Raw genomic sequence first — 22,707 nt, 5'->3', positions numbered from 1 at the left:
TAAGGATAAGACAGTTTCTAAACTGCCAAATCATGAAAGAAAATTTCTCAAGATGTTAAGAAACAAGTTCATTCAACTTCCAGAATCTACTTTGGATTTGTAAAGTGTTTAAGAGATCGTCTGAAGAAATTGTAAAAACATTTGATTTTCTTGTGCATAATTTTTGAACAAAGAAATAAAGAAAGGAGCTCAGTGCTCAAGCACAAATCATTTGCACAGTTGAATTTCCTCTTCCTTGTCTGGGTGCTACCAAACCAATTTACTTTATTTTAGAGAAACTATTGACAGTTTTCACTAAATAATTTAAGATTCATATTTCTTCGTTATACATTTATGTTTTCATCCACATGACAGATATTGTTATATTATAGGTCCTTCACATGTACCCTGAGTTTCTGAAAAGTTCTTGATATATTTTGAGTATTATTTTCATGCCATTGTATTTCACTCTATAAGAGGACAAAGTTTTCCATTTGATAAAAATCAATAGATTTTTGTTAGAGAGCAGTTATTTTATTGAGTGATCTATGCACCTCAAGGGAAGGTATTGTCTGGTCTGTCTCACTCAGACACCACTATCTTTAATGTGTTTCCTCACACAACTAGGGTGATCTACCCAGTATTCCTTCAGTGTTAAGGAAGCTATCTATGAACTTCATGGGACAGTCATGAAGTTAAAATTAGGACATAACTCTTGCTCAGTCATCATTAGAGAAGCTTCCTCCACCCTTAGATGGAAAAATATAGAGATACACAACTGACCAATATTCAGAGAGTGAAAGACCTTGGAATACAGAGTCCTAAATGGGATGGCTTCATCCAACCTCTTCTCTCAGAGCTCAAGGAGGAGGGCATGGAAAGAGTTAGTAGGATGGAAGACAACGAAGAAAAACTGCCTTCCAGACAGGACAGTTCTGATTATAGACTGTGGAAGCATGCACAGGGACAGCACAGGTCCAAGCCAGATAGGATCACCAATACTGAGAGGTATCAGTGGACATGATCTCCCATCCCTAACCAAGAAACTGTCTCCAATTGACAATTGCTATCCAAGGGAAAATTCATTTTCTTTAATGGAGTCTCACCCAGTACATAAACCACATTCAATGACAGACCCTATGCCCAGTTGTAGACTGCCAAATAAATACACACTACTCAATGGTATGGTATTTGAAAGTTTTTTTTTTTTTTTTTTTTTTTTTTGTTTTGTTTTTTGTCTCATAATGCCTTATCTGGCCTTTTATTTTTTACTTTATAGGTCTTTTGCTTATATGTTATGGTTCCAAATTCTGTGCTTTTATGAGTTTTCTGTATTTTCTGTATGAGTTGTATTTTTTCTGTCTGTTTTCTTAAGAGACTGTGAGAGAAGAGAAGGTGTTGAGTTGGATGTGTGGGGAGGATCTGAAAGAAGATGATGGAGAGGAAATCATAACCAGAATATAATCTATGAAAGAAAAAAGTCCATTTTCAATTAAAAGAAAATAAAACAGTCAAAAAATAAAATAAAATTAGGACATGTTGCAGTCTCTTCCCTACTTGGGCAGCAAAATCTTTTTGATCTCAAGTGAAGTATTTCCTCTTCTTTCACAGCAAGAGAAATAGAGTCAGAGGTTGAAAGGATGGACAGATATATATACACATACACATACACATACATGAACACAATGTCATAATGTATTTTCATCTATTTTTAAATTTTATTGCATGTCCTGGCAAACAAAAGTGGCTTATAGATTTGCCTCTGGCTCACCATAGCCTGTAACACAAAAATACCAAAAGACAAGCAACTGGAGCTGTAAAAAAGTATGATGTCTATAAGAAAGTACCTTTTGAAAAAAAAAAAAAACATTAATAAAGTATATAAAACATTTGACATTTGCTTAATTTTGTACAATTATAAAAATAAAAAACCCACATATCTTTCATAGTCAACATCCCACATACGTATTTGGGGGAAAAATCAAGAAAACAAAAGCTAAAGGTATTAATAAGAGCATCTTGCTTTCTATCCTGCTTACGTCACTGTCAAGCAAAGGAATCCCATTCTCCAGCAAGAGGCACAGAACAGTTGCCTGTTGTCAATGCTCTTCCCCACAGCCCTGGCTGCTCACACACTCTTAACACTGGTGTGAGGAAAGGAACTGTGCCTACCTATGGCTAATGGCTAATGCCAAAATCGTCAGATACAGTACAAAAATTTCAGAGTCCCTAGTACCACCTACATAGTGCTGAAATGCCTCAGAGTCCCCATTGCCACCTTAAGAGCTCAAGTACTCACAATACCCAGGAAGCCATTTGTCTTCCTGACCTGGCCAAGACACAGCTTCATTCTCCACCTATTGAATTTGCAAAGCTGTGAGCTTGTTACAGAAATTAATAGTTCTTATCATTATTTAAACACACAATGTTGAAATTAAGGACTCGTTCTCTTTAGCATACAAAATTAAAAAAAATTAAAAAACAACTTTCCCTTCCCCCCATCTTACAATTAAGGTATCATGTCTTATTTGACATTGTATTCTCACTAAATAGTGTTTTTGTGGAAAAAAAAAAAAATATATATATATATATATATATATATATATATCTCAGTAACAACAACAACAAAAGTTTCAGCCTTGGTTCTGGAAAACCCAACTATCCCAAAGAGAGAACCAAAGCCAACAAAACAGCACGGTATGCAATTTCACACATGCACATACACAATAGAAGATTTTCCTGGTGAAATCCATACATTATTTCAGAGGCATATTTGCCCATTTGCACTGTAAAATAAAAATAGCATCTCATGTGCAATGAATGAAGGCCCTTTACTAAAATACGTGGGATGATTATAGAGCTCATTAGCATATACACAACACATGTTTTACACTGGGAAGAAATATATTTGCCTCAAAATGTTTCCAAAACATCTAGAAGGAACACTGACTGTTGCATGCTTTTACAAAGCGTAAAACAAGTCTTTGTTGATGGGGTTTAAACAGCATCAGTAAAAAGGGTTTTCCTTGATTTGTGGACATTTCTAGGTCTTAACAGCCTAGAAGGAGGTGGGTGGAAAACTGGATCTTGACACCTGCTCTCCAAAGCAATGGAGTTTTGATGATCAAGCCAGAAAATAACGGTGCTGCAACTCATGCCACATGAAAACTGCTCTCCAAAGTTTGTATTTTCCAAACCACTACTCTTCTTTAGACCTTGAAGAAGGATAAACTAGCATGCAGTGTCCCATGGATAGGAAAGTCTTTGAAATGTTTATTTCCCAAGCATTACTCCACACTTCAAAGGGAATTTAAATTCATAGTTTTGTGGGACAACTTTCTTTTTAGTGGAGATTCGGTATTTCTGAGTCATGCTTGTTTTTCCTGAATATTCCTAATAGACATCACAACTCCCTGTAAAAGCTAGACAAATTCCACTCATCCTAATTGCGTTTAATTCTTACAAAATCAATGAATGTGTATTTTACTTGGTCAATCTAGTGGTGAAATTTAGTTTTAAGGCTACTTTAAGGGCACCTAATAAATACTAGAAGTTGGGGTTTTAAATTTCAAGGGGCCACTGCAATATTTGGCTGTATCCCACCAGATGTTTGGAATGGCTGACTTGAACCATTTAAGAATTTCCAGAATAAACTGCATTCCTCATTCTCAAACAAAATCAAGAGAGATTGTCCTTTCCTATAGTGTATGACAAAAAGAACATGAAATTTTGTTTGTAATAGTCACAGAGTGAACCAGCCTACCTAGAATGGACACCAGTAACATAAAATATCCTGACAGAGAAAACTGTGTACATATATACAACTTTACCTCATAGTAAGCAATGGTAAACACACTGGATGCATCCATAGGTTTGATGTGCTAAATGCTAACCATCCAAAGAACCAAGAGGACCTATACATCATTGTTACTCACGTAGACCACTCAACTCTAGATATCTGTCACCATACATGATACCCCCAAGAAAGGGGTCCAGATCAGTCATCCAAAACAACCAAATTTCAAAGCAGGTTGATAAGTGCAACTCAATTTCCATTAAATTACATTTAAACAATACTCAATACCCCACCCAAAATATATATTGTATATTTATATATTTATATATGTATAGTCTTAGACTATAAGGCTGAAAATGCTTTATAAAAGTCAATGAGAGCTTTCCGCTGCTTAAAGAGACCTGCTGCTTCTTTGCTAACTTCTATCTAGCAAGGACAACATATCCGTAAGCAAAACTTTGAAAGGCTTAAAGCCAGAATTAGAATCAGGTGACAGGTCAGCCTTTAGGCAACAGGTAGCCTCTTACTTCCCTGTCCCTTTAGAAGCCTGACTGAGAAGGAAAAGAAGAGTTAGCAAGAATGCTTTGAAGATCAAGCAGGCATGCCCTGCAGGGGCTGGGCGGTGAAGAAGACACAAAGAGCCCAGCAATGGGTGCTCATTCCCCTTCCTCTTTGATGCGCTGCTGTTTGTTACGACGGGAATCCATGTCGAAGTTGAAGTCGTTCCACTCATCACGGGGTGGGAAAGAGATGGTCTGGCGAAGAGTGAAGCGCACGGCATCAATTACGCGTTCACCACGGGTCTCACTGGATCCCACGCTGACTGTAGAGGCACCGCTTGGGGTCCTCAGGAGATGTGGGGGTGAGGAGAAGTCGTGCAGCTGCCTGTGGTCCAGGATACCCTTCCAGATGGCATGTCGGAACTGCTCAGGGATCTTTAGACTTGCCAAATCCTGTGCAACAGGGAGGAGGCCAGGTATTAGAGGGCAAACACCTAGCCTTTTATTCCATGCTGTTTTTCATTCTTTGGTGGTTTGGCTTATATGATCTGAATTACATGATCCCTAACTTGGCAAATCAAATTAGCTTTCTGACAGTCTTCCACATGTTATGTTACTGAGAACTCTGCTGTGTCATGTGTGGACAACAATTTACTTGTTCTCTATTGGCCTCAGTTTCTTCATGTGTAAAACAGTGTATATAACAGTAGTTAAATAAGAGAACAAAAATCTCAAGAAGAAATGGGCTTCAGCTCATTATAGGGCTTAAGCCACCAGAAGAAAGGAATCAATGGAGTGAATGGAGTGTCACTAACAGTGGGAAAGATGGGAGAGGGAAAGATTTCTAATAGGGATTGAGAATTTCCTATGTACCAAGCATCAAATTGTTTAGTTTATGTTCATAATCCTATTTTAATTAGTGCTGGATATTATTATACCCATTTTATGGATAGAAAAATTAAAGATTCAGTTAAACAAGCCCTGAGATTATATCACAAGGTAAATAAATTGTGAATTTAGGAATAGTTCTTGAGCCTCAAATTATCCTATGGAGTGAAAGATCTCATGGTGTGTGGACAAAATACACAAAAATGCACATCAGTTGTGTCTGTGCACTATGGAAGAGACAAGAGCTCTTTGCAATGGAGTTAGTCTGAAGTAGGTGTGGTACACATGTTGCGTGCATTAGCATTAGTTTGTTTAATATGTTTCAGTTCAACGAAGCAGCACCATAAGCAGAAAATGACTAGGTAGATGGCAATCTGATCTTAGTTTCCTCTTTGGATACAATTGCTCCTATGTATTCTAGACACTATGGACTCATACACAAGTGTGGGTGTGATGTTACATAAATTCTAAAATGCACACTATCATTTTCATCATTTATATTATGAGGTCAGCTTTGCATCTGTAGATACCCAATATACTCCAATTCTCTATGAGAAAGGGACACTAAAATAACAGACTGCTGCAAAGACCCAAGAGGTGTCTGTTTCCAGAAATAAGCAAATGGATGCTGAGGGGAAGATGAGAAAACCAAATAGCTTTCCAAAATGTCCCAATTCAGAAATCTACGCCATGCTCTCATATTGTCCCACTACATGGGTTTCAGGCCATCACTGCTACCCTAACTTCTTCTGTAATAGGAGAAAACCTTGGAAAGCAGACAATCCACAAATAGTTAAGTTAGCATGCTCTATCGCATCTTGCATTCTTTCTACCTCTGAAATTCCACATGAGCTCAAGATTCACTGTAGTCTCAGCACCACTACAAGGCAACACCAACAGAGAGAGATTCGTGGGAAGCAGCTCTGAACATTAATGACTGCAAGAGAAGCCTGGCACTCCCCAAAGGGGACAAATCTACAAGTCTGTATTATGTAAAGACACAGGGAAGCAGTAAACTTCCTGTCCCACCACACAGGACTCTACGACAGATAATTCTCAAATTCAGAGCCACTCCCATTTTCATCACTGGAGAAATGTTATTTTTAAATCTGAGTTCTAAAGTGTTATCTATGGTTTTAACCTATGATGGGCTCTATCAAGGAAGTACCAGGTGTGATGTTTGGAGTCAGGAGGAATGGGCATAAGGTAGCATGGTGTATATACTGATCTCTACAGGACTGGAGCATTCTCATGCTGCAGGGGCATCTCTAGCATTGGTGCTTAAGGAGAGGAAGGAGTTCCCACTACAGAAGCAGCAGCACAGGCAGAGACTCTCCTCCCATTGGTCCAAAGTACCATCTGGAAGCTAGAACAGAGAATAGCAAATGCTACAGAGAGCAGCAGAAAGAGTAGCTGAAGAGGGAGGAGGAGGGTCAGGTGCAAACAAAGTATCTCCCCTGTATGCAGAAGCTCAAGAAATGGGGTGGAAAGCATGAGAAAGTTCCATCACATGCAGCTTGTTTCAAAGATTATCCAAGCCAGAGAGGAGCAATTTCTAGCTGGATTAACTGAGGTCCCGAGAGGCAAAGTGACAGCCTCAAATCTTATTGCTATTAAAATTCATGCCCAGGCCTCGAACTTATGGCCAGTAATCATTCCTGGTGATAGGGGCAGGGAGTTGGGCTGACAGAACTGCAAATGAATGGAACAGAGCTGACTCATCCTTAAAGCCCTACTTGAAGGAGAGGTGTAAAATGCCAATGAATGGTGTCACAGGCTAGATGTTTATAGCCAGGTTTCTCTTAATGATTCTGCCATCAACACAATGACAGTTTTATTGTTTCTCTGTATACTTAAATGAGACAAACACTATGTTCTTCCTGTTCTCTTTCCTGGTGATTTAAACAGACTAATGAGAACATCATAACCAATCTCCAAGTAAGCTGCACTGGGTTTCAAACTTTTGAGTTCAAGGAATCCTCCTGCTCCAGGCTCCCAATTGCTTGGTTTTTCAGCCACCTGGCTTGAGACTAAAATTTCTTGACTGCACACATTAAATATTTATTTCTCATTTGCATGCACTCGGGTTCAATAAGCCGCAGCTTAATGATCAGGCTTATTGATTGTTGAACTTCTAACCTGGGGAATCTTAATAAGGTTATGGGTTCCATCAGAGTTGAGGATTTGAAGCAAGGTCAAAACAAAGTCTAAAACTATAGTGGATGGAACTACAAGGCGCATGTACTGGAGGGGAAAAATGAAGACATTTTACTAGAGAAAAGTCTAGCAGTTACTTACATCCATGGAGTAATGCTCAATCTGATAGATGGTGGTCAGCCCCTGGGTCGTGAAATAGTCCAGACATGATGAGCAGCCCAGCCTTGCTAAGAAACTGCAGAGGGAAGAGGGCAGAGGAAGAAGGAAACAGAAAAAGAAAGTTCACCCCAACTGCATTGGCGAGATAAAGGAAAACCCAACATTTTGCCCTTGGATGCCCTGCATAAGAGACTAGGGCCACATGAAGTATGTATGGGCCTTCGATCTGAGGTTTGAGGATTGTTAGAAACTCAAACTTTAGGTAAACTGACAACAAAAGCTGACATCAAGTATAAGTAATTTTTCAGTTGGTGATCTGAGGTATCCTAAGCTTTTGTGCAAATGCAGCAGGAGCCATTGAAGGGGGTAAAGATGAAGGATCCAGTGGTCAGGTCCCGAGTGCTCTTGTCTCTTGGATCATCACACCAAATTTAGAATCTCTAGATTCACAACTTTGTGTTTGAGGGTCTCTTAGAATGTTTTAGGCAGTTAAAATATTGCAGGCTAGTACTCCAGAATATCATTAAAATTTCTAGATTTATGTCCTTAAAATATAAATCCTCCTTGTGGATCTAGCCTGAGACTGACGATGTCACTATTGTCCCAGGGCCAATTTCTGTTGAGCTAAGCCATGTACCACACCATCTCTGGGGTTGGAGTTGTACATGGACAAAACATACTCTACCAGCAGCCAACAGAACAAAGCATGCTTCAGTGGAGCAGAGGGCATGCAGTAAGTATGCAACATGGAGCTGCATGTGCCTCTTACGCTTTGTTTGCTAATGTCCCTATGAAACCGTGTCCCCATGTCCTAGCAGAGTGGCAGAGGTTCTTCATATTTCAGATATTTTGCTAATATTAAAACTTTTTAATACACATCCAACTCCAAAATTATGGTCCCATGGTGGCTAAGAGCTGGGAGGCCTAGAGAACAGGAAAGGGAGCAGGGTAGCCAGTTTGTGTCTCTCTGGGGAAACCCAGCCCTGAGAACCAATCCATGGGCCACAACTGACCTATAAAAACAGCAAGCAGGAGAAGGGAGTAAATGAAGCCCAGAAAACAGGTCTGAATCCTATGTACACATGCACACGTTTTCACTTTCCCCACACTGGTTGTAGGAGCTCTTGACAGAGCTATGCTGACGACACTGCCAATCAGCCTCAATTGACAAGACAGCATCCTTTCTTAACCATTTGATCAGCTTCGCCAGTGTCTGCCCTCTACCCACAGGTGCCTAGGCCCAGCCCAAGCAGCACATGCTATGCACTCACCTGACAATGCTGCAATCTGTGGGGTATGGAGGTGGGGGGGTGCAGTGGGAGGTGGATGGCATGGAGAGTGGGGGAGGGAGGGCTTGGGTGGGGCTGAGTCCATTCATGTCTCCAGCCATTGGCATGTGAGTGCCCATCATAGGAACTGAATAGAAGCAGGAGGAATAGAAAGGGTTACTAGATTATCATTCCCCAGCATCCCAGAAGTCTATCTCGCCTTGCTACTTATTACCAAAATGATATCTGTGTGTTTGCTGGGGGAGGGAGGGTTGGAGGGCGGGGAGCAGTGGTGGCCTAATTTCTCTATATCCCTTCACACACCCTATGCTTCATCAAGCAGAACAGAACCAGAACTCCAAATTAATTGCAGATTTTGGGGCCTTTGTTCTCTTAGGACTCTTTTCTCACCCTTCTTTTCTTCTAATTTCTCTTTTCTCCTAAGTTGATAAGTTTCTCGTACTGGCCAGAATGGGTTATATTTCAGTTTATCTTACCCTACTCATCTCCTATAGGATAGAGATTATCCATTACCGATGTTTCTATCCCCACAGCCATAGCAGACTTCCTGGCACAATAAGATGCTCAAAAACTTACAATGACAGAAATATGAACACATGTTAATAGGATCTGTTTGGGAACTGGAAGATAGACTATAGTATTGGTTTGGGAACTTTATGCTTACTAAGAAAAAATACAATTCCAGATTCTACCTATGCTATATAATCCACTTGAATTCAGCAATATCACCGAAATTTTGGGTATTTTTTTTTTTAAACCATGAGCTTCACACATTCACTGACACCCCCCGCATCCCCCCAAAAAGAAGCTTTGTACTAATACCATTTATGTAACAAACTTTGCTTTTTGGTCAAAAACTATAAAAATAATATATCTCAAAAATAAGAATATAATTTGCATTTACTTTAGTAACCAGAAGTATACCTCATGGGAAAGACCCTGATGTAGCCAATTGCAAAGCCCAGTCCTGGGGCTTTCTTCATCTACTTTCCCTCAGACTTCTCTGAGTATATCAGAGAACTGTGTACCATAAATAAAATGCAAATGCCTGAAAGTTGTATAAATATGGAATGCTGTTATTGTTACCACTATCTGGTTCCTAGAACAAGCAGGGATATTTTAATTATGTTCAAAGAAATGCGAATAGAATTAAATGGCTTCTCTTTTCATTGTCAGGTTTGGAACCTCAGGGGTCTCTGTCCCTGCTGTCGGACCATCTCACTGAGAAATCAACATGGGCTGCCATGCCACAGACAATCTTAGTTTCCCTTAGCTTCCCTTAGTTTCCCTTTTGGATAGGCTGAGCTTTCCAAAGAAAAAGGAATCAAGGTTTGGTCAAAATAATTGGGGATTTTGAAGGAGCAGATGGTAGGTTCTTGGTTTTTCATTGAGTGAGAATTTTAGGAACTATGTAGGGTTCCATTTTGTCTAACCCTGAAGATGTTATTTATCATTATGCATTTTTACTATTCTTCATTTCATTTAAGTCTCTATGTCCCCTTACCTAGACTTAATTACAGTAGACAAGTAAATCTGTTTATAGAAAAGCTATGTTCCAATGATCACCTATTTATTTAAACCCAGTTTTTGCACAGCCTCATATCCATGCTTAGTTACTATGAGAAATGTGTATGCTGTTTCCCTGTTTACTGTATATGAAATGAAGTAATACTATAAAGTATAAATACATAAAATGCTAAATGTATGGAGTGATCATTTTAGAGACAGAGAGCAGAAGAAGAAAGAACTAAGTTGTTTGCAGTTGCACAGCTAGTTTTGCTACAATTCAGAGGAGAATCAATCTTTTTTAGGCTTTCTGTCTAGCTTACCATACTGCTTCCTTCATGTCAGAAACACTTCCTTTAGACAGTGTCAGAGGTGGTCTGTGGCAGGCTCCATCCAAGTTGGCAGGAAGTGAACCATTCTTGTCTCAGAGACCCTTATCCCTACTGAAGATCTATCTCTAGGGTATTTTGTGATGAAACCCATACCTCAAAAATGAGAAGTGAACTGTGAAAGCCCACTCAGCCAAGTGTGGTCTCCTCTGCCTCTAGGGCACTTAGCTTAGGGGATGAGCATTTTTACCATCCCAAGGCATTGTCTTGTTCTAGCCCTGTCCATACTTTGTCAGCCGAAGAGAGATGTGCTTACTGTTGGCTCCCATACCCTCGGGCATGGTGGTAGGGGTGAGGGCGTTGCGCTGCTGTGGGTTGATAAGCTGGCTCACGGAAGGCAGCTTGTTCATGCTGTTCATTTTGTTCAGAGGTGGGGAGCTGTTACCGTATGAAGACTGAGACTGCATCGAGGTCCTAGGAACACAAACATGGCAATGATGGTCAACATGGGACTCTGAATGACAGGATCAGTCATTCCCAATAGTTCTCAGATTACAACCTGGCCTAGAACTATGAATGTGCCAGATATTCCTCATGCTTAATGGCCTAGAGTCCTTTATTGTCCTTGTGAGACTCCTTCCCAGGGAAAGACTGCAAGGCCATCAAAAACAAAAAAAAAAAAAAAAAAAAAACAAAACAGAACAAAACAAAAAAATCACTATTTTCTATAATATACACAGTTGAGCTTTTAATATTTCCTTTGTGAGATTTAATATTTCCTTTTTATCTTCTATTATTTCTTCCATTTTCTTTCTCTCTCTTGTTTTTCAACTTAAATAAGTCGTAAAAGCCATTAAGGAGAGAACATAACTGAGCAAGGCACACAGACTGATGAAGAACATAGACACTCAATTCAACTTGCAACTGAGGCTGTCCATTTACAGCTTTCCAAACCATTCGGGATCCATAGCAAATATCTGAAGGAGTCCATCGGAGGCATTTGACAGCATACCCTGATGTCTTATAGAATCCCCCAAGATATAAATATATTTCCTCAGCTGAAATGTTTATGTACTTTGAGAAGACCCAATCCATGCCAAGAGCAATTTTACCTAGGAGAACCTTAGAATCCAAGTCACTGTGGTGTTGACTTTCTACAAGTCTTCCGTGTGTGTGTGTGTGTGTGTGTGTGTGTGTGTGTGTGTGTGTGTGTTTGTGTATTCATGAACAAATACAGTGGTCATGTAAAAGCTATCGGATATAAAAAAAATTATATAGCCGTGTGCCCTTGCTTTATGAGCCACACTATTAGGAGAAGGAGATCTAAAATGTAATGGTTTTCATCTTTGGGAGACTCCCAGAGAAGCAGTTTAACAGGGATAACAACCCATCACTCATTGTAGAGCTGAGATAGGAACTGGACTGGAGATAATAAGGACCAGCTGTAGAGACTGTAGCATTTGCAATGAATATAAGTATTAAGAATATAGAATAAGGATTTTGCTTTGAGTGTGTTTCTGACCTTCACATTCATCAGACAATTCATTCATTTTTGTTTTGTTCTGATTTTAATTTTTTCTTTCATCTTTTCTGTCACACTCATATTCCCATAGATGTTTTAAAAGACACATTTAAATTTTTATGGCAGTTTTAATTTCACATGTGTTTGGGAGTGTTATCAATATTGAATGCTTTATAAAATTAAAAATTTTTCAAATGGTAGCCTTAAATATTCATACTTTAGGTAACTTTTGAATATGCACTGAATTCCCCATAGTTACTAAAAACAGGAAGCTTGCTTTCTACATTAGTGCAGAGTACTAGCCAGGGTAAACCAAACAATACCCTGACTGTGCAAAGCTACTACAGTATGCATCATTGCTTTAATTTTTGTTCTCTTTAGTCTTTTTCAAGTGGTACAAAAAGGCATCATAAAAAAATTCTCCCACTCCCATTGATGAAACACCTCAGGCTACCTGGCTGTCTTTCACCCATGTTTGAGTTACTGCCACAACTATGGAGTATTCCATGTCGTAGTATGGAAGCACATGGTGAACAGATAGTTATTATTAATATCTGAAGAGAAAGTAAATATGAAACTCTAAGAAAACAACAAGCTCAAATGTCCAGTGTCCACTGCTAGATGGATGGGTTGAGGATAGAAATGAGTCTATCTCTGGCAATTAGTCCATGTTTTTCTGTTTGTTTGTTTGTTTTTTGTTTTTTCCCCTTTTTCTGGGTACAAACCTCAAGAAATGAAATGATGGTAGGTAACAAGGTTGCAGGATCAAGAAACTATTGAAGTACTAAGATAAACAGGAAGAGAATCTAACAGCTACCAAGCAATTGTAAGTCCACACCACCACTGTGTTCCAGGAGCCTGATGGGTAGACCGCCCATCCAGATCTATCCAGAAGCATCTGGAAGTCAGTATCTCAGTACAGGAAGCACAGAGGAAGGTAGCAGGGAGGTATTATCAGCTGCTGCTTTTACACCTGTCTTGGGTGGTCATAATGTAGCTAAGAGCTAACCACCCATATTCTAGATACAGATAGGACCTTTAATTTGAAAAGACTCCATATTATTCTCCATCTTCCCTAGCAGATGGTGAACACATAGCCAATATGAACAGTAAGAATACTGTTAACCATTAATAACTGCAACCAGGCAGATAAAAGTACATTTAAAAACTTTATGTTTATCCCTGTATTTTCAGTCACAATTTCCTACTATTTTATGTATTATTAAAACCATTATTTTTTTACTACCTTATTATCTAATTGAGACTAGTTTTCACTATAATCAACTTAAGAAGAGACGCTGGAAATAACAGATGAACAGAGAAGGAACCTGAATTTTGGAGCCAATAAAAATGTTTGCTAGCTTCTAGATATGAAATGAATATATGAAGCCACTGGATTTGATCTGTGTCTCAGCTGAGCCCCCTTTTCTTCTTACGTCAAGCTCTCTCTGCAAGGGTGCGTATGAATTCTGAATGAGCCCATGAGAGAACCCTGGATATTCTTCAGTGTCTTACAGACACTCAGGATATTAGTCCTTTCCTCTTCCCTTATAGCCCCAAACAGTTTATAACCTAGTATTTTGTAAAGGGAATATAAGGTGCTGACTTGTACATTTATAGGAAAAAGGGGCCAGAGTTGACAGATTCTTAATTGAGTAAACTCAGAAAATGGTCTTGGATAACATCAAAAGGATCATATCTTGAATTACACATTACAGCATAAAACTGAGTTCTATTGACAAAAAGATGGTACCACTGTGATCATTACTACTCCACAGTGACAGAATCAGATGGCCATCACATACTTAGGAAAAAGTGTGATCCTGGGTAAAACTCACAGCCAAGTCAAAGGTCCTGAAAAACAGCCAAATGCTTGGCCATTACAAGTACAAATACCATGTTCCTTCAGTAAACACTCTCCTAATTCGGAGGGACAAATTGAGAAGAAAAAAGAAACTATGTTGTGTTGACTGAGTTTTCTTATTTGTCTCTTTTGTCCTTGTCACCCAACCCTACCAAGGTCAAACAACCGAAATGTGATGACAACAGCTCTTTGCAGGAAAATGTAGTATGGTTTCTATTGAAGGGGCATTTCTGACAAGGCTCACTGGAGTTTTCTGGGAACCAAGTACTACAGAGATATGAACAACTTAGTCTCCTATAGCTGTAGTCTTAAGGAAAATTATTAGTAAACCCAAGTCACAGTTTTGGTTTGCTTTTTCTTTCATTGTTTTCTAGTGGTGGTGACTGAACCCACAGATCTCACTTGTTTGAAGCCCTCTATTCTTAGTTTTTAACTCCATAACCATAAACTTCTGTGTGCCTCGCTAAAAATGAAACTTAGAATTCCAGGGCTAAATATGCTTTTAAATCAATGGTTCTCAACTTGTGGGGGTCATTGACCCCTTTGTGGGATCACCTATCAAACATCCTAAAAATATAACATTTTTACATTACAGTAGTAAGATTACAGTTATGAAGTAGCAATGAAAATAATTTTATGGTCAGGGATCCCCACAACATGAGGAACTGTGTTAGAGGGTCACGGCATTAGAAGGTCGAGAACCCCTGTTTTAAATGATCTGGAATTAGAAGTTCGGCTTCCTGTTTTTGCCTTGCATGACTATGTGGTGAAAGACAAACTTAACGATAAGTTCCAAGTTACATGTATGGCCTTCTGAACCCTCATTTAAATCCTTTCACTACACACACTAAAACTTTCAACTCACATTTGGAGATACATCGAAAAAAAAAAATGTATTTTACCCAGCCATTTCTAGAATGGTGAACGTAGAAAGGGGAAAAGAATAACGAAGGGGAAGGGATAGACACCCTGTATATGAGGAAGGTTAAAAAAACAGGAAGAAATAGAAAACTGATTACACCTCTTCTAAGTATTTTCCAAGAGCTCCCCTCTCTATGGCCTGTATGCCGGGTAAGCATGCCTCCAAAGAGCCAGGGCACATGTATATGAAGGTTACTATAGTACATCAAAAATTTCCATAAGATTACAAGAGAAAAAAGGTTTCTGAAAGAAATGTCAAGACTTGAAGTACATTCTGCAATCTTTGCATACCCGGGCTCTAACTTACTAACTGCAGTATAACAAGAGTGTCAGAACTTCAACTAATAGATTTTCATCTCTTGTCAAGATGTCTTTGTCTTATGTTTTGATCTGTGTTTTGCTTTGGTGCATTTATTAAATCTTCCTTTGAACTATCGACTACAATAACCTAAAGTCCAGAGTACACAGAAATTTAATCTTCCAAACTTAGGATGTTGCCCCCCCCACCTGGATTACTGAACAAATATTTGCTAAAGCCCATGGCATATACACCTAATTCTCTAATACACTGGGACTTAATTTAAATTTAGTAAATTTGGTGTATTTGTAAAAGCTCAAAGACTTGTTCAGATGCCTTTTGGCACTCTAGAATGTAATTACTATACTCACAGAACTAAAATCTGTTCATTTGGGCCAGTGTTTCTCAACCTGTGCATTGAGACCCTTTTGGGATTAAATATCAGATATCCCATATATCAGATATTTACATGACAATTCACAACAGTTGCAAAATTATGGTTATGAAGAAGCAAGGAAAAAAATAGGTTGGAGGTCAGCACAACATGAGAAACTTGTATTGAGTGATTGCAGCATTAGGAAGGTTGAGAACCACTGACATCGACATTGCAACTAATTTTTCAGAGTGATAACCTGGATTTAGTAACTTAAATAAAATCACAAAAGAAATAGAGACAGGACCACAGTGACTGCCCTGTCACTCTCATTTAGAGCTACACATAGGACTTGAAGTAATTAAGATGGGAGAATATACTGTACTAGGGGTCGGGGAACAAGAGAGACAGAAACAATAACTACAAAATAAACCAAGATGCAAAAGTTTATTGAAAATTAAAACCACACATCCACAAAGCAACAGCCTCTATCACAAGAAATTGTTGTCTTGGTGTGACAGAAATAAGAGCTGGTGACCTGGTTGGGGTAGGAAGAGCCAGGGATATTGAAGAAAGAAACAGATTCTGTCAGTCCTTTTGAGTTGGGACAATATATTCAAAGGAAAGAGAACTTGGTTGGCTCTCTGTAATTTCTAGGCTAGGGTTATTGATTTTAATCTCAATATGCTAAGATATCATTCAGTCTGAGTGTTAGTCTCCCAGACAGACAGATGCACAAGAACAGGAGTAAGAAATCTGGCTACTTCTCTGGGAGGCAGGATTGAGGGCTAGCAGCTCTAATTAAATAAGTGAATCATAGATTTGGTGAGCAGACTTTGAACTCTCCCAGCAGTGAACAATGGTAAGCAAGTACCGGGGGCAATATTTCTGGGATAGTTTCATCTCCTATTAACATCACAAAAGTAGTTTACCTGCCTTGGAATTTAAACAACTGTTTTGAGGAGTAGGTCTCTGGGCAAATAAGGCTATCATAATAGATGCTAATGTCCAGTGACAGAGATCAGACCTGGCAAAGCTTAGTGAACTTTTACCTTACATAGGAAAAGAATACACAAATAATGCAACTTCCCAACAAGAATCCTAACCTCGGTACACTTAACACCTCCATCTGTTACTATTTGTAGTATTACTCCATGTCCAGCATTCAAAGGGCCCGAGACTCTCAGTCAACACAATTGCTTAGGCACAGACAATAATAGATTTTTTTTTCTTGATTTCTTAAAAATACACCTTAAATTTGAGACCTGCTCAAAAGCTTTATTATGGGTTTTAGAAACACAACAGAAGGTAACAGAAAAGGGTTCCAATAAACATTATAATGCCTCTACCCAACGGATCCCCCTCCCTCCTAGGAAAACAATAGAAAGCTCACAGACCAGCACAGTTCCTGCCCAACTGAGGCAGGATCTAAAGATATAAAATCTGTAGGAAGCATCATCTTTCCTCTGTAAAATTTTGAGTCCCTTCAAAGATTCTCTCACTAGCGGCTGTGTGCCTTTGAGCAGCTGCGTCTCTGAGCCAAAGTGTCTTCAAGTCCTGTTTGTGAGGGCTGGATACATGTACACATGCGCACAAACACACACAGAAACACAACAAACACACATGCTCCAACACAGATGGGAATCTATGGGTACACTGAGCGGTTTGGGGGGTTGGAATGTCTAAAGAAGACGTCAGACTGTGTTGGAGCTTCTCTCCGGGGCTCCCCAAGCTCATTCCTGAAGCAGGCTGAAAGGAGACTGCAGAGAGGAACCAGAGGGAGAGAGAGAGAAAGAGAATGAAGGCTTAGGACCCATGTATCCACATCAAATGAATGAACACAGACACACCCTTCTACCTTCATGATCATAGTGAAGATGGAACAGATTATCTCCAAAGCCATTTCTCTCATGGTTTTAAAAAGTCCTCCTTTAAAGCCACATGGGACACCCTACTTCTCAAGAGTTATACAAAGGAGAAATGAGAGTTATTATGCAAAGGGTGGGGGCAGCTAATCAGCTGTATACATCAGAACCTTATATGTAAAAATACCTTTTCCAAGGTGCTCTCTGAGACCTAGTTGGGGCCCGGTCATGCCCATTTCTTAACATAAGGTGACTCATTTGAGGGTTATATGGTGACAGGCAGATCTAGTGTTTAGTACAGTGCTTGGCATGGGTCTCCTGGACTCAATTAATTGACAAAGGGAATACTGAAACAAGAATAAACTTTGATCCTCTGTAAAAATGTCACATACCCAATTATTATACCTCATTACTGCTCTGTCTAGCCAAACTCTGAGGTCTGAAGAAATATGATCTTATCAGTATGGGGGCTGCGTCATCTTGCATCTGGAAAGAACTATTAATGAACATTTTGTATGTGCTCAGATGGAGGTGGGTAAATACCTTAATCCTCTCAGTCACAAACTTGGCCTATAAATGTGTGAATCAAACTCATGAAAGCAACTTTTGCATAATTAAGAAATCAAGTATGCCACAGGATGCCAGGAATAAGCCCTTTTATTTGGCTAAAGGTTGTGCAACCTGGTGAACTGTTGGGAACTGTTTCCCAGACTGGATTTTCAAATCCTATTTATTTAGTACTTTCAAAGGAACAAAGCCATGCTCCCCCTGCCCCCATCTAGAATCTAGTATACCAGTGATATTTTGGATCTTCGTAACAAAATATGACAGAACACATGCATTACACAAAGCTTCAGTCTTGAGTCTTCTGTGTGGAGAGTCTCTGATAGAACCTTAGTATAGTTGGCATGTACTGATTGTATCTGTGTTCTAGTGAAGGCAAGATTATATACACCCCATGGGCTCAAATTTTTACCTAGAAGCTAGATCAGCTCTACAAAGAGATACGCACATTTGGAGAAGTGATTTAATTGAATTTAATTAACCTTTGAGATTTTTCTCCACTTAATAATCCGGTACTAATAAACCTCTGTATTGAGAATGCTATCATTTAGCTGTGAAGCTCAAAAGCAGCACTGTATCAACTACAAAAATTCAGATTTGTATTATAGTTGTTGGGTTGAACAACATGAAACTATTAGGTTGTTTGTTGATGCTGTTGTTTTCAAATCTATAGAGCTGGTAATTTTAACAAATATTCTGAAGTGGGTGGCTTTATCACCTAACTTAGAGGTGTGGTTTTAACGATTTGTGTCACTTTGGATAGCTGTGTCCTTTGCTCTCTTCTTAATTCATTAGTAATGTTGAAGCTCCAGCTGCTTCTTAGTTAGATACATAAAGCTGGGAGAGGGGCATCCCAATAAAAAGACATGACTTGAAATTGAAAGAGCAAAAATAAAGACCAAGTGGCTGGCAACCCCTGCAATATGGAAGGGATGTTCTCTGCAGTGTTCTGACTGCTCCAGCTTTCTCCTGCTGCCTCCATAATGATGGATCTGACAAAGAGCTTTGGTTCTAAAAGGCTTCTAGCCTTAGCTGTTTTGCAGGCTTGCTTGGTCTGCCCAGCCTTGGTGTGAGGGGCTGGAGCCAATCTTGATGATCTGGCTCATAAGCAGCATCCTCTGGCTTCTGCTTACCATGGAACCATTATTAAGACATCACTATAGAAGGGGATCTTAGAGTGTCACAGGGTTTATTGTAAGTGAATGGAATCTATGTCACAGAGGGAACTGACAGCTAGGCAAAAAATATAAGAAAGTGATACTGTCCTGAGAACAGCAGAGGCAAGGAGGTCAAATTATAGAAAAAAAAAAAAAAAAACAAACAAGAAGCAAAAAAACCAAGTCACACAGGCCTTTAAAAGTTAAGGCTTGCTAAAACAAATGTCAAATAACTTCAGCCTAGCATTAAGAACCAATGCCATTGGACTAGCAAGGGAGTGGAATTGAGCAAAAATACTGGGTCCAATTTGCCCTCTCACCAAATCTGAAATTTAGTAAATATAATTGCCTATATTTATACCACTATGGTATGCTAAGGAAAGTATAATTTCTTTTTAAAGCCCATATATGTCTGTAACAACTAGAACCATAGCAACTCCGTTCAAAATTTAGCTTCTGTACAGCCTATGATCATGAAGGTAACTATGAAGGGTTAAAAAAAATAAATAATAAACCCATGCACAAGTGAAAAGCAAGCAGAGAGAAAACGCAGAATGGGAGACTAAGAAAGCAATTAAGCTGAAAATATTTTACTGCCACCTTGTAGGAAGAATATTGCTTTCTCACTAATTTTGTTCTACTCAAAAAATAATTGATTCCTTACTAGCATAAAATTGATACTATGATTTAGAATGGAAATCACATGCTATTATAGGCACTTTTTAAGTTGATTTATTCTTTTCAAATGATTGTCATGAAATTAAATTTCCCGTTTTTCTTTGTCTACTTATTCCTGTCTCTTGCACTTGGAGATTTGCATGAAAATAAAAGAGCTGGAAAAAAATCTCAGCTGAAGACTGTAGCAACTCGAGAACTTACATGGATTCATGTCAATCATCAGGGAGACATGGATATATGGATATGTAATGGTATAAACATGTAATTGGACCAAACATCTGTATTTTGCAAAGATCTCATTTTGCAGGCTGTTAGCTCTCCATGCGCAAGCTATCACAGCTGTGAGATACCAACTCAAAACCATGCACATGATTGTTTCAAATGAACATCCTGGGAGCTATGCAGCTAATTCCTTGCTACTCATTTTTAGCTACTCCTGGAAGAGAGTAAAAATAAGCCCTGAAAATCTTTTAGACAATTTTTGCTAGCACAACTTTAACATGCATTTTCTTCTCAGATAAAATAGATTGCTCCATAAAGAATAGATAATAAAAATTCCCTTGGGAGCAAAGTAAGGCAATCTATCAGCTACCTTGGAAAAATCCTCACATAGAGATACAAAGTATTTTTATCTATATAATGTAAACATAAACAGCATGAACCCCTGACCAGAATCAAGCCACTTTATTAATAAATTCTGTAAAAACAAAGATAGTAGATTATTTCCTTTCTCATCTAATCTATGGAGGATTCCTTAATTTATCCCATTAATTTATACAATCCTGATAACTGCAAAGCTTTCTTAATTTTACAAAAGTATTTTGGCTTGGGATTCACCATTTGATGCAAACTACAGGAAGACGGAAGCTCTATCTCTCTTATCTCCATTTTAAAGTCACATATTATAGTGTGCTTTATAAAGGAATTTACATCACTATGAGCATTTGGTATCTAAGTAGAAATGCTTCATTTGTTATAGGACAAAAGAGATCTGTGGTGAAGACTGTTGCCTGATACTAACCTCAGGACTTTTTATTATCTTGTCATAACTCTCTAGAATATACACATTAGCTTCTGATGAACATTTCAAACAAAATTCCACTTCAATGAACACAAAAAGATGAGCAATCTGTTTATCTGCAAGAATGGTTGGCAAGTTCTAGAGCACTGCTCATGAGGTTTTCAATGGATTTACACTTTTAAACATGGAGGAGGTAGCAGTCATGACCTGATAAAATGGTATGAAATACAAGTTTCAGACTTCGTAATAAGATATTCATGACAGGCACCTTCATTCATTTCTGGTATCTACTGCTGCTCTTCTGATACAATCATAGAACTGATCAGTTATAAGAGAGCATCTGCACCAAGATGTCTTGAATATCTAACTCTCCTGCTTTAGAAGAAAATGAAAATGCTTACCAGTCCCCATGCCAGACAGCCCTTTTTCCATTAACTAGAAAACCAAGGTCAGGAGCTGACCTTTCAGAACTAGTTTGTAATCCTAATCCTACTGGTGTTATGTTGGCTGAGTTAAAGTTTTCGAGAACGAACAAGAAGTAATGTATGACCAATGTCTCTGAGGAAGTCTACTATGTTTCAGCTGTGTACCTCTTTGATTTCTTTTGTATGCTTTTAAGTGAACCTAATTGATTCCATGATTGAATGTCTTAACATACATTGATGCCAGATACACAAAAGAATCTATACGTTTTCCAATGGGAATTTTATGTGTGTTCTGTTCTGATTTTGAGTATTCTGTATCTCCAAGAAATCAACTGATTACATTTTATGATTAGCCTTTAGAACAAATGATAGTAATAAATGATAAAACTTTCATTTGAGTAGTGATAGAATTTTCTAGTCAAAACGGGTCTTAATTCTCAACAGCTTTGAGTTGAAAGGGGCCATGTTCATTTATGACTCTTCTGCTGCTCACCGCTCAGAAGTTGCCTATGATTATTAGAGATGCAGTTTAGAGTCCTTAGCATCATTTATGTTGATTAAGAAAAAGTTAGGAGCTCCTTTTATTATACTTTTTGTAGTATAATAATGATACCAGAAAAGAACTATTATTTATTGTTCACTTGCATTTCTATTTTAAAGATCATCTTTGATCAAACCTTAGGACTATTAGAATAAATTACCACTGAAATAAAAAACAAAACCAGTCCAGGTAGTTTTTGATACCATTTCTTTCTGTCTTGAAAGGTTGAATGTTTGAAATTTCTCAAGTAGATTGAAAATGAAATATAGACATTAATCTACTGAGACTCTTTGGTAACACCTGTACTAATACACAGTGTATTAAACTCACAAGTGATTGTACTTAAGTGCCCAAAGATGAGTATAAACAGAGCTCTGATTGGCCAATCTACTATCCTTTCAGAAGAGCCATTCTCTTCTTGTTAGTCACAAAACAATTAACATCATCAAAGCTCTAAGTGGAAAGGTAAGACTTAACATATGAATAGATCATATGCATATGCTAATAAGGTTGCAAAATCTTTCCCTTTTTTTTTTTTTTTTTTTTTTTTTGGAAAATGTATTGCTGGAAGTCAGTCTAGAGCAAAGATGCTAAAACATAGAAATTTGATATGACTCTGTCCTGCACTGAGACATCCTTCAAGGAACAGGGCTAGGTCTAAGAATCCTTGTTGCCACAGAAGGTAAACAATTCACCTCCTTGTAGGTAAACCTCCTGGGTAGTCTTTATCTACAGAGGTACCCAAACAGGGATTGTATATATCCCAGGAGATACCCAACCCAATCTTCTATGATGAGTGAAGGATTTTGAAATAGATATTGTTGTTAGAATAGAGCATTAGTAAGTGTTAGTATAAGTTTGGGGCTCTTAATAGA

At 38.5% G+C, this 22,707-nt stretch overlaps 1 protein-coding gene across 4 annotated transcripts in view; it reads right to left on the bottom strand.

The window, feature by feature from the left end:
* Positions 1 to 4,343: 4,343 nt before the first annotated feature.
* Tp63 (tumor protein p63) overlaps positions 4,344 to 22,707 on the bottom strand; it is a 198,849-nt gene continuing 180,485 nt past the window's right edge. For all 4 annotated transcript variants that reach the window (XM_051191239.1, XM_051191241.1, XM_051191243.1 and 1 more), the window contains 4 exons: positions 10,920 to 11,077; positions 8,751 to 8,895; positions 7,462 to 7,555; positions 4,344 to 4,728 (listed from right to left, as the gene is read on the bottom strand). In XM_051191239.1, coding sequence (XP_051047196.1) covers positions 4,432 to 4,728; positions 7,462 to 7,555; positions 8,751 to 8,895; positions 10,920 to 11,077 — 694 coding nt within the window. In that variant the 3' untranslated portion in view covers positions 4,344 to 4,431. The remainder of the gene's footprint in view (positions 4,729 to 7,461; positions 7,556 to 8,750; positions 8,896 to 10,919; positions 11,078 to 22,707) is intronic.

The sequence above is a fragment of the Phodopus roborovskii genome, unplaced genomic scaffold, assembly GCF_943737965.1.
Source record: "Phodopus roborovskii unplaced genomic scaffold, PHOROB, whole genome shotgun sequence".
NCBI classification, from domain to species: Eukaryota; Metazoa; Chordata; class Mammalia; order Rodentia; family Cricetidae; genus Phodopus; species Phodopus roborovskii.
This window is presented reverse-complemented; position numbering and strand designations above follow the sequence as displayed.